Source organism: Moschus berezovskii, chromosome 5 (genome assembly GCF_049115385.1).
Source record: "Moschus berezovskii isolate FMDL1 chromosome 5, NW_MosBer_1.0, whole genome shotgun sequence".
NCBI classification, from domain to species: Eukaryota; Metazoa; Chordata; class Mammalia; order Artiodactyla; family Moschidae; genus Moschus; species Moschus berezovskii.
The window spans coordinates 93,434,706-93,448,321 of record NC_142464.1 but is presented as its reverse complement, the minus strand read 5'-3'; the positions used below and the strand labels follow the sequence as shown (position 1 = coordinate 93,448,321).

The 13,616-nt window shown below is 37.9% G+C and overlaps 1 protein-coding gene across 3 annotated transcripts in view; it reads left to right on the top strand.

Moving 5' to 3' along the window:
* Positions 1-13,616, top strand: part of TMPRSS11F (transmembrane serine protease 11F) — a 93,055-nt gene that overhangs the window by 63,303 nt on the left and 16,136 nt on the right. For all 3 annotated transcript variants that reach the window (XM_055435073.2, XM_055435078.2, XM_055435077.2), the window contains exons 5-7: positions 5,679-5,743; positions 7,634-7,797; positions 10,043-10,081. In XM_055435073.2, the coding sequence (XP_055291048.1) occupies positions 5,679-5,743; positions 7,634-7,797; positions 10,043-10,081 (268 nt within the window). The remainder of the gene's footprint in view (positions 1-5,678; positions 5,744-7,633; positions 7,798-10,042; positions 10,082-13,616) is intronic.

Genomic DNA, 13,616 nt, shown 5'->3' with positions numbered 1-13,616 from the left:
GAATGAAGACTGACCTTTTCCAGTCCTGTGGCCACTGCTGACTTTTCCAAATTTGCTGGCATATTGAGTGCAGCACTTTCACTGGGTCGTCTTTTAGGATTTGAACTAGTTCAACGGGAATTCCATCGCCTCCATTAGCTTCGTTCGTAGTGATGTTTCCTAAGGCCCACTTGACTTCACATCCCAGGATGTCTGGCTCTAGGTGAGTGATCACACCATCGTGATTATCTGGGTCATGAAGATCTTTTTTGCACAGTTCTTCTGTGTATTCTTGCCACCTCTTCTTAATATCTTCTGCTTCTGTTAGACCCATACCATTTTTGTCCTTTATTGTGCCCATCTTTGCATGAAATATTCCCTTGGTATCTCTAATTTTCTTGAAGAGATATCTAGTCTTTCCCATTCTGTTGCTTTCCTCTATTTCTTTGCACTAATCACTGAGGAAGGCTTTCTAATCTCTCCTTGCTATTCTTTGGAACTCTGCATTCAAATGGATATATTTTTCCTTTTCTCCTTTGTTTTTTGCTTCTCTTCTTTTCCCAGTGTTTTGTAAGCACTCCTCAGAGAGCCATTTTGCTTTTTTGCATTTCTTTTTCTTGGGGATGTTCTTGATCCCTGTCTCCTGTACAATGTCATGAACCTCCGTCCATAGTTTATCAGGTACTCTGTCAATCAGATCTAGTCCCTTAAATCTATTTCCCATTTCCATTAGTATAATTGTAAAGGATTTGATTTAGGTCATACCTGAATGGTCTAGCAGTTTTCCCTACTTTCTTCAGTTTAAGTCTGAATTTGGCAATAAAGAGTTAATGATCTGAGCCATGGTCAGTTCCTGGTCTTGTTTTTGCTGACTGTATAGAACTTCTACATCTTTGACTGCAAAGAATATAATCAGTTTGATTTCAGTATTGACCATCTAGTGATGTCCATGTGTAGGGTCTTCTCTTGTGTTATTGGAAGACAATGTTTGCTATGACCAGTGTGTTCTCTCTTGAATGGTTTGCCTTGTAAATGAACAGAGGTCATTCAGTTGTGGATGTGACTGGTGATGGACACAAGGTCTGATGCTATAAAGAGCTATCTTGCATAGGAACCTGGAATGTTGTTAGCTCCATGAACCAAAGCAAATTGGAAGTGGTCAAACAGGAAATGGCCAGAGTGAACGTTGACATTTTAGGAATCAGGGAACTAAAATGCACTGGAATGGGTGAATTTAACTCAGATGACCATCATATATACTACTGTGGGCAAGAATCCCTTAGAAGAAATGGAGTAGCCATCATAGTCAACAAAAGAGGCCAAAATGCAGTACTTGGATGCAATCTCAAAATGACAGAATGATCTCTGTTAGTTTCCAAGCCAAACCTTTCTTAGGTTTAGACCATTAAAAAAAAAGAAGGATACAATTAATTTTTTGTAATTTGAACTAAATAGAACATTTACTTATATATACTGAGCTCCCAGTAGATAAATATAAACATAGATTTAACTTCTCCAGAAATTGGTTACAACTATTAGGTGTCCAAAAAGAAGTGGTTCCCTTAGTCCTGTTAAACTAGAAGCAGAAAAAAAGCAAATTCCTAGGGGATTATCTTTTATTAGGTTTAGGTTCAGGAAATAAAGATCCTTTGAGGACTTCTTTAAGGGCTTCCTGCCCCCAAACCTCTGCTCCCACCAACCTGAAATCTGTCATCAGGCATATAAGTAATTTGGGTTTGTCAATGTAACTTAATGCTTAAGAATACAAGATCTTGAGCCAGATATCCTGGGTTCACATGGCAGAACAACCACTTCCAATGCCACCTCAGACAATTAAGTGTCTTGAGCTTCAGTTTTTTCACCTATAAAACGGGACCGATAAGAATAAAGAAAATACTCTCCTCATAAGGCTGTATGAAGTTGACTAAGGAGTTGCTCCAATGCCTACCAGGTTGTATGGACTGAATACATGTAAGCTATTATTAGTGGTTACACCAATAGTGTACTACACCAGAATCTACTCATTTTTTAAATAGAATTCAACTCCTCAAGGGACCATGGTCTTATTAATATCACATTTTAGTTCAAATAGAGTCTTAGTAATTTGTTACACTCTGATATGACAGAATCCTGATCCTTTCCTACAGTGCCATTATGTACACAGTTCAGAATTTCAGAGGCCATTTATATTAAAGTGCTAAAGATCTTAAGGGCTTCCCAGGTGACTCAGTGGTAAAGAATTTGCCTGCCAAAGCAGGGTGCAGGAGATGTGGGTTTGATCCCTGGGTCAGGAAGATCCCCTGAAGAAGGGAATGGCTACTCACTCCAGTATTCTTGCCTGGGGAAGCCCATGGACAGACGAGCATAGGCTATGATCCATAAGGTCACAAAAGATTCAGACATGACTGAACATGCCTGCACACATGCAGAGATCTTAACCTCACATTTTATCCTTGTTCCTTGAGAAATGAAAATGAAATGTGTTCTGAAAAGCTTAGTGAATCATAAGTGACATAAGTCAAAACTGTTCCAGACCCCTGGAATGACCACTTATGAAGGGGGTTGGGGTCACTACTGGGGTCTCCTGGCTTCTGCCTTGCTTTAGAGTCCCATAGAGTTCTACTTACCCTTGGCAACATGATTTGCAGATAAAAACAACCGTGTTATTATCTTCTCTCCTTTATGGTATTCTTGATCTCTCATTCATTTTCTCATTTATTCATTCATTTATTTAATCCATCAGACATTCATTGAGTGTTTACTGTGGACCAGGCATTGTGTCAAACACTGAACATACAGTCCAAAGTGGGAAAGACAATTGTAAACCAGTGTGATAATTGCTACAATAGAATCATGCGCAAGATGCTGGGGTGGCTTCAGTTCAGTTCAATTCAGTCACTCAGTTGTGTCCAACTCTTTGCAACCCCATGGACTGCAGGACACCAGGCCTCCCTCTCCATCACCAACTCCCAGAGTTTACCCAAATTCATGCCCATTGAGTCAGTGATGCCATCCAACCGTCAGTGATGCCATCCAACCATCTCATCCTCTGTCATCCCTTTCTCCTCCGGCCCTCAATCTTTCCCAGCATCAGCGTCTTTTCAAATGAGTCAGCTCTTTGCATCAGGTGGCCAAAGTATTGGATTTTCAGCTTCAACATCAGTCCTTCCAATGAACACCCAGGACTGATCTCTTTTAGGATGGACTGGTTGGATCTCCTTGCAGTCCAAGGGACTCTCCAGAGTCTTCTCCAACACCACAGTTCAAAAGCATCAATTCTTCAGTGCTCAGCTTTCTTCACAGTCCAACTCTCACATCCATACATGACCACGGGAAAAACCATAGCCTTGACTAGACGGACCTTTGTTGGCAAAGTAATGTCTCTGCTTTTTAATATGCAGTCTATGTTGGTCATAAATTTCCTTCCAAAGAGTAATCATCTTTTAATATCATGACTTCAGTCACCATCTGCAGTGATTTGGGAGCCCCAAAAAAATAAAGTCTGCCACTGTTTCCACTGTTTCTCCATCTATTTGACATGAAAAGGAGAATTTAATTTTGTTTGAGGAAGGCAAGTCAAAGACAAGTTAGTTGTCCCTGGATAATACCATACTTGTCATTGAAGAAAGTTATTTGGGAAAAAAAAAGTACACCGAAGGAAGAGGGAAATGAATGTGCAAAATTGTAAAGGTGTGAACCAGGCCAGTGAGATTAGGAAAGAACAGGTAATAGATAAGATAATAGGGGTAGGATTAAAAAAGGCCCATGATATGCAGATGATACCACTCTAATGGCAGAATGCAAAGAAGAACTAAAGAATTTCTTGATGAGGATAAAAGAGGGTAATGAGAAAGCTGGCTTAAAATTCAACATTCAAGAAATTAAGATCATGGCATGCAGTCCCCTAACTTTCTGGCAATCAGATAGGGAAGAAATAGAAACAGTGACAGTCTTTATTTTCTTGGGCCCCAAAAATCACTGTGGACGGTGACTGCATCCATAAAACTAGAATTTGCTTGCTCCTTGGAAGAAAAGCTATAACAAACCTAGACACTGTATTAAAAAGCAGAGACATCACTTTGCTCACAGAAGTCCATATAATCAAAGCTATGGTTTTTCAAGTAGTTATATACAGACGTAAGAGTTGGACCATAAAGATGGCTGAGGCCAAAGAATTGATACTTTTGAACTGTAGTGCTGGAGAAGACTCTTGAGAGTCCCTTGGACTGCAAGGAGATCAAACCAGTCAATCCTGAAGAAAATTAACCCTGAATATTCATTGGAAGGACTGATACTGAAGCTGAAGTTCCAATACTTTGGTCACCTAATGTGAAGAACTGACTCATTAGAGAAGACCCTGATGCTGGGAAAGATAGAAGGCAGAAGGTGAATGGGGACGACAGAGGATGAGATGGTTGGATGGTATCACCGACTCAATGGACATGAGTCTGAGTAAACTCTGGGAGATAGTGAAGAACAGAGAAGCCTGGCATGCTGCAGTCCAAGGAGTCTCAAAGAGTCTGATACAATTGAGTGACTAAACAGCAACAACAACAAGGCCCGTGAAGGGTTAAGATTGTGAAGCTCATAAGAGACACCGGGTTTCAAGCAGGAGTGTAATATACTCAGACTTGTGCTTTAGGGATATCATCCTGGCTGCTGGCATGCTGGGTAACAAGTAGGGGAGGAAAGATAGAGTTGAACCACATGAAGATGCCAGTGAGGGGACCACTGCAAAAGCCTGAACACAAGTTTCGAAGGAGCTGATTTTAGACCACAGCAGTGGGATGGAAGGAAGAGAGGGAAATTCAGTATTTAACGAGGTAAAATCTACTGAGCACTGTTATTAATTTAAAGGAATCAAGGAGAAGGAAAAATCTAGTGGGCAAGGGAACCAATATTCCCTCTTCCCAAAGGGGGCAAGATTTACCATGGACCTGAGCCCTACGTAAACTTACATGGACCTGCAATTTCTGAATTTTGACTTTCACTCTGGTGTTTTTTTAAAATCTTTTCAGGCAGTGCCTCAATACTCTCTCAATACTGATTTTGGGAATCAGGTACCTTTAGGAGATAATTTCACGGAATATCCGAAATCCTTCAATGGTTCAGACGAGAAAAGCCAAGAAATAAAATGCTGACAGTATGAAGTGTGATGAAATATAGAAAAGAGATGATTAACAAGTGAGGGTATCAGAGTCACATGACAGATCTTGATACATATTATGTCAAATGCTCTCATAAGGGATATTCATGTGAGAAATGAGCAAATTGATATCAATAGTAGACTAAAATGCCATATTGGAGAATGAGGCAAACATATGGTAGGTTTTCTTAAAAGTAAGGAATGCTGCCTTGAAAAATAGCACCAATAGTTTAAATTATTTGACAATCAAAATGAACATTATGAATAGTGTTTAGTATATCAGGCAATGTGTGACATGTGTACATTGTTTTAATCCTCAAAACAACTCTACAACACACATAACTCTGTTACATCATTTTAGAGCAGAATCAAACTATTATGATAAGATTGTTCAGTTTTACAAGGATTAGAACTTGGTTGAAGTCTTACCACTGCACATAGCCAGTTCACAAGTCTGGGAATAAACTGGCAATCTTAACTTTTCCATAAGTCTCTAGATAAGATGAGAAGTAACACTTTCTTAGGATTAACACTTTAAATTTTTTCTATTCAGATGTCTAGGATATTTCAACATTCTGGAGAGGGTCGGTTTATCAAATCTCATGTTATCAAATTAAGGTATGTAAACTTGGCTTGGGGCTTCCCAGGTGGTGGCAGTGGTAAAGAATCTGCCTGCCAATGAAAGAGATGCAGTAGACATGGTTTTGGTCCCTGGGTTGGAGGGCATGGCCAGATCCACTGGAGAAGGGAATGGCAACTCACTCTGGTATTCTTGCCTGGTGAATCCCATGGACAGAGGAGCCTGGTGGGCTATAATCCTAGGGTCTCAAAGAGTTGGACACCCCTGAAGTGACTTAGCACATAAAGGCCAGCCCCTTTTGATTATCCTCACTTTAAGCCTACCCAAAAATCAGACTATGATTTTCTCTTCAATAAGATTTTTCCTCGAATGCTCCTGCATTATTTTATTTCTAATGACTTTTCACTGTTTGTTCGGATAAAAGGCAACATATATAAATTGAAGAAATGCATTATCAGAGACTAAAATAAGTTACTGGAATTTATCCTGAATATATTATAATAGAATGTCCAATAGGCTTGGCATTTAGTGGAATAATATATCTAGTTTTCTATTAATTTTGAAAAAAATTGATGAAATTTTAAAAATTTTATTGTGGATATCAATCAGTTTACACACACACATATTTATACACATGAACTTCAGAGGTGGTGCAGTGATAAAGAATCCACCTGCAAGGCAGGATACTCAGATTTGATCCCTGAGTTGGGAAGATCCCCTGAAGAAGGAAATGGCAACCTACTCCAGTATTCTTGCCTGGAAAATCCCATGAACACAAGAGCCTGGCAGGTTACAGACCATGGGATTGCAACGAGTCAGATACAACTTAGTAGCTAAACAACATATATATCTATATATTAATATATAGATATATACACATGTGATAACATGCATTTACATATATACACGTATATACACATATATATTTGTAATATTTATTTACTTCACTTCTTGATGGTAAATATACATATGGTCAGGAGCCCATGTCTTTTCTATCCCTTTTCCCCTTTCTACTCTCCTTTCTTCCTTCATTTTTCGTATATTTCAAATTAAATTTTTTCTCAAAATGTAACTAGAGGGTTTCTAGACCTCTACACATTATTGTAAAGTTTTATATTTTAACTTATCAAATAATCTCCTTCTTTAATTGCTTTCTTTAATCATCCATGTTTCAAACTCATATTAGCTGACTACTAAGCCCCAAAATACCAATGGCTTAACACAATAAAGATCTATTTAATTTCCATGATACAGTCCAAACAAAAGTGGCAGAAGTGGATGTAGGAATGATTGGGATTGCAGAATGGACTTGCCCACTGACTCTCTGGTTGGCAAATAAGGGAAGAGTGAAAGCATGGAGGATTGTACAGGAGGTCTTCCAGGGCCAGGTCTGGGAGCAGGGTACATCATTTCTTCCCACATTTCCCTGTCCAGGATTCACTAGAGAGTTTCAATAAACTGCAAGGAAGGCTAGGAAATGAAATTTAGCTCTTGCTTAGAAGGCAAGGCTTATATGAAGGGTTTGGTGAACACAAGCATTGTCTTTGCCACACCACTACTGAGGAATAATGACCTTCATTACAACTTGGTTTAGAATCCCTTAAAAAGCAAATCACTTAAGTGCATGTGTAAAGCATGATTTCACGAACCTCTCCTCCTTCTACAACCTCCTCTTTTTGAAGTTCAAAAGGTTATGAAACTAAAATTATCTCACAGCTAGATGGTGAACTAAGTTAGAGGCAAAAATGTTTTTTTTTCCAGCTATTTATCTTAGCTGGTATTCCTAGAGATCATTTAAAAATCTGATAAGCACATATGCCACTCACTATGTTTCTTTAAATCTAGTGTGAATTGTAATGTGTAAAAACAGTTCCTGGTTAGAGAACTGACTTCATTATGATTTCCTCTATCTGCTTTTTCCTCTTTAGTCCAGATCAAAATGGTATGAACATTCTTATGGTGCTTGTGTTTCGATTCCCATCTACTGATAGTGCTGAGCAAGTCAGGAAAAAAATTGAAAGGATTCTATATCAAAGTCTGAAGAGAGAACCGATGCCTTTGACTATTCACAAACCATCATTTACACTCACATGTAAGTCCTTTTACCATCTTTGTGGTTCCCTCCCTTCACAATCCTCTTTTTATTTATCATAAGAATTCAGGTCAATGTATTCTCTCATTTCAAGAATTCACCCTTGATGAATGTATGTCAGTGTGGATTAAAACTAAAATAAAAATTCGCTATGAGGTAAAGTCTAGTTTTATGATTTTTTTTCATATTTAACTTGGGCATCACTATGGGTTTTTAATTCACCCCTGTGTATGAATTTTCATGTTGGATCTTTTCAAAAGCATGAAAGGGTAGGCATTAATTGCACCATTTTAAGGAAGCTAGACTCAGGGAAGGTGTCAGACATGGGACCTGCAAGCATGGGGTGGGGGGTGGTGTGGGGAAGGCGAGTTGGGGGGTATTAAAGCACAGGTATTGTGACTCCCAGAGGCCAGTTCTGGGGGTTAGCGTCCATAGTATCAAAGAAACAGGATCTTTATGAAGGTTGAAGCCTGTTGGAAGAAACATTAACATGAACCATAAAGAGATTCTCTCTAGCTTATTTCCAATTTAAAACAATTTTAGTCATCTCCTCACAGATTCTTTACAATACAAACTCAGGAAAGCTGTCATTTCATTTTCCCCCAAAAGTAGAAAAAAATGGAGCTCAAAAAGGTTATGAAAGTAAAACTAAAACTGCCTCACAGACACTGGGAATCCAAAGTGAGAGACATTTTTATTTTTCTGTACCAACACAAAATTAGAGAAAGTAAAATAATGTATTTCAAATAAAACTTATAAGTGCCAAGATCAGGGACTGTGTCTTTTTATTTTCTTATTCCTCCCCCTGAACTCTAGCATATGTCTCACAGGCATTAGGTATTCCAACTCTGTTCATTGTTTCTAATTAAGTATTTCCACGTGCGGTTGCTTCTGATTTAATACCAAAAAATAAGGCTTGTCCTTTAGATCTTGAATCTTTTCCCCTCCCAACAACTATGAATTTAAAAAACAGATTGTCTAAAGTTAACTTCTCTGTTGTTAGATAATCAGCAAAATCCTTAAATACATTGTGATCAAATCCCCATGCAGGATAGTGATAGCTTCTTCATAGAGAAATTAGAAATGATGAAGAATATGGTATCCACCTTTATTTTTAAATCAATTATATTCCAAAGAAAACATGGCATCTTCCAGCACTCTGTAAGTGGCAATCTCAAACTAAATCTCAGTTCCTGGTAATATAATTGTGCCTAACACATGATTATATAAGCTAAAGTAAAATATCCACCATAAATTAAAATTGTAGAATTTCTTATTTTTACAGTTTTAAAAATCATTTTTCAGCCTTCCTGGTCATGTATACTGACTTTTTATTATAAAGTTTCTTTTAATATTAAATGATATTCTATGACCATACTTGATAACCAAAATTCTACCACATACATTTTCTTCTGCTACATACAAAGCTCACATTAAATAAAGATAAGTAAAATGTCCAGGAGAATTCTAATAGGATTTGGGGCTCACATTCCTCTTATGGGAAAGTCAGTATTACTGAGGAAAATATGATATACTTTCCTACTTTCTACAAATAAACACAACAAATACCAAATCACCCCAATCAAATGAAACTGACTATAAAGGAATGCTAAGATAAGTTTGAAGGGGAAAAGGTGTCACAGAAGGGAGACATAAATTGGGGGGAAAGATGGGGGCTGGCTGTATACAAGAGAACTTTTTGCCTCTAGTACCTGCTGACTTCCACTATATTCATTGTGAGAGCCATCCTTAGTGAGAGAAGCCATCAGCCTGCAATGATCCAGTTCCCACCCTTTGTAGTCAAAGGCCTGGGAATTGGTCTGTGAGGGATCTGGGATGCCTATCAATCTGGCTTCCAGGCATATGCCTAACACACATAGGCTAGTCCAACTACTACAGTAAACACCAGTTGTGATGGAAATAGAGGTTGTTTCCCTTAGTTTTACTGGAGCTCCCAAAGAAATCAATCATGGACATTTATCCTAATCATTCTTTCCTAATTTCCTAACTTCTGTTTTTTAGTTTCTTAGCAAAAATCAGAAAACAAAATGCTACCTTTTTAGAGTAAAATTACACATTTGGAACCAAATCAGAGTAAAGGGTTATTTATATATTTCTTGGTCACAAAAAATATCTTATATGGATTATTTGGTCAATAAGCATTTTATAGTAACCATTTGAACAAAATCACATGAAAATAGGAACATATACTTCCACCAACTAATTCATGTTTTGTTTATTCCAGCTATTGACAACAAAAAGATGAGGAATCTTCTCAACAGTCGTAAGTCCCAAAGCCCATGATTAACTGTCTATTTCATAGCAAAGATAATTAATAAAAGCCCAGAAAGTTACAAGTAGAATTTATGACATTCTTTTATGAGTTATAATTGATATAACATTGTATTAGTTTTGATCATACAATGTATAATTATTTGATATCTGTATTTCAAAATGATCAAAACAGTAATACCAAGCTGATTTTTTCTGTTGTCAACTATTTAATCTTTTTGTTATGTTTTATTATTGTTGACATTTTAAGACATTTAAATTTATACATTTACGCCAAATACAATTTTTAGTATTTTGACTTACAGAAGGTGGTAAAAAATTACATAGTATTCTTGATATTACATACATAACATATGTAGCTATATTTCTAACATCTTGCATGCACGTGTGCTAAGTTCCATTAGTCGTGTTCAACTCTTTGTGACCCTGTGGCCCATAGCCCGCCAGGTTCCTCTGTCCATGGGATTCTCCAGTCAAGAATCCTGGAGTGGGTTACCATGTCCTTCCCCAGGAGAGCTTCCTGACCCAGGGATGAAACTTACATCTCTATGTCTGCTGCATTGGCAGGTGGATTCTTTACCACTAGTGCTACCAGGGAAGACCAACTTCACATTTTACTTATCACTAAGGCAATGGCAACCCACTCCAGTACTCTTGCCTGGAAAAACCCATGGATGGAGGAGACTGGTAGGCTGCAGTCCATGGGGTCGCTAAGAGTCGGACACAACTGACTTCACTTTCACTTTTCACTTTCATGCATTGGAGAAGGAAATGGCAACCCACTCCACTGTTCTTGCCTGGAGAATCCCAGGGACTGCAGAGCCTGGTGGGCTGCAGTCCATGGGCTCGCTAAGAGTTGGACACAACTGAGCGACTTCACTTTCACTTTGAATCTTTACATGGACTTCCCAGGTGACTCAGAGGTTAAGAATCCACCTGCCAATGCAGGAGATACAGAAGATGCAGGCTCGATCCCTGGGTCAGGAAGATCCCCTTGAGGAGGAAATGGCAAACCATTCCAGTATTCTTGCCTGGATAATCCCATGGATAGAGGAGCTGGCAGGCTACAGTCCTTGAGATTGCAAAGAGTCAGACATGACTGAGCACCAGCACAAACTTTACATACTCTATTACTAATCTTTTTCAAAACAATATGTTCCATTTTATCCCAACAGTCACAGTCATTTACCCATCACTAAAGTCTCTCGCTTGATTGTTGTTCAGTCACTAAACCATGTCTGATTCTTTGTGACCCAAAGGACAGAAGCATGCTAGGCTTCTTTGTCCTTCACTATCTCCCGGACTTTGCTCAGATCCGGGTCTATTGAGTCAGCGATGCTATCTAACTATCTCATCCTCTGATGCTATCTTCTCCTTTTGCCTTTAATCTTTCCAAGTTTGCATCAGGGTCTTTTCCAGTGAGTCAGCTCTTCATGTCAGGTGGCCAAAGTATCGGAACTTCAGCTTCAGGATCAAATCTCTTGTTATACTTTTACTATTTCCCTTTCTTGAGTCTTGATTTAGATTCACCCTTTTGCTTGCTAAACTGTATCTTTAAGTTGTTTTTCAATAAGATAACTGCATAGATGGTGTATTTTTGAGAAGTTGCATATATCAGAATCTCTTTCCATTGCCTTTATCTTAATATTTTATAGGATTCTTGGATCATAAATTTTCTCAAATAACTATATACATATCATTCCACCTTCTTCTAGTGTTTTGTTATAGAGCAGAAGTCTAAGGCTGGTGTGATTTTTATTCTTTTAGGTTATCTGTTTCCTGGAAGAAGGTAGGAAATATTTATCCTATAACTTTTTTTTTTTTTGAGATCTTGATGTGTATTTGACACTGAACCTTGTCTGGGACACTATGAGATTTTCAACTTGTACACTGTTTTTTCTCATCCTGGAAAAATATTCTTCCTTTATAAATTTGATGATTGACTCTGTTTTGATTGCTTTGGGTTTTTTTTCTTCCTCGGGAACACAAATGATTTATTATCTGAATGTCTATTTACTGAACTCCATGACAATCATTATCTAGTTCCAGTTCAGTTTCAGTGCATTATGAAAGATCTCATCAGATGTATACTCCTGACAACCACTTACCTCAGTTGTCTGGTGTTACATTTTCTCTTCTTTTATGTGGATTTATTATCTGTTATGACATTTCTGTGATTTCTTGAATTTTCTTGATTGACATACAAATCTTTTGTTGTCTATACTCTTATCAGAGTATATTTTTCCCTTATGTTTGGCTACCTTTGTTTTATTAAGGTCATGTTTTCTTGAATATCTTTGCTGATACCAAGCACAAGTTCTAAAAATTTCTGAGGAAAATTTTCAGTGATATGTCTGTCTTCTAAGTTTATATATCATCTGATTTAGAGGATCTTAACCATGCCATACAGTTAGGTGCAGGATTAAATTTGGATTTTGAAAATAGAGTATATGAAAACTACATCTACAACCCACCTTAGGGCACCACCAGCTCCAGCATTCACTGGTGCCAGTGCTCTGTCTTTCTCTGTTTAAATTGCTTTTCATAAGTCCAATCACAGTGCTATAAAAAAAAAATACCTACCATAGACTGGGTAGTGTATAAGCAGCAGAAATACATTGCTAATAGTTCCGGAGGCTAGAAGTCTGAGATTGTTGTGAGGTGAGGGCCCACTTCGTACTCATAGATTCTTGCTGTACAGTCAAGTGGTGGAAGGGCCTAGGGATTCCTCTGCAGACTATTTTATAAGGTACTGACCCATTCATGAGAGCTCCACTCTTATGTCTTAAGCACCTCTGGAAGGCTGTACCTACAAATACCACCACCTTTAAGGGTTAGGGATTTCAACTATATATTTGGGGAGTACACATTCAGACCATTGAATGAAATAACCACATTTTTGTAGAACTTTTCATCTTTCCTGTGTTCCTAGATAGGATGGTGTGCAGGCATTGTGGCTTCTGAGTACATACCTAGAGAAAAGAGTTGATGGGTCATGACTGGAAGGCTCAAGCTATAGCTTCTGTTTGGTGAGGGACTGGTGAATTATAGCTTTATTTCTGGTGTGGAAAATCACAATATCAGTGAATTTGTCAGAATTGTTGGGGTTCTCCACAGTTCTGGTTCAAAGAAACAGGTTGGGCAGTCCAAGAAGTTGTTTTTTAAACCAACCGACTGAATACTGCAGTTACTGAAAATTACCTCCAAAATGTATATATTTTTTTCTTATCTTTCCTTCATTTTTGGTGGTTTTGTTCCTTTTGTCTTTGAGTAATACCATAGACTCAAATTTTTCATCTTCAGTCTAAGGATAATAACATCTAATAACATAGAGAGATAATAACAGAATTGTTAATATTAGGGCATGTGTATGTAACACTGTGTACAGGGTCTGGATCATAACTAGTAGATATTATTTTTATTATTATTACCTTCACATTTAATTTTAGGGGAAATTGGGAGAAGAAGCATTAGACTTTACTGATGTGGCACCATATTAATGGAGAAACTCTACATGTTCAATTATA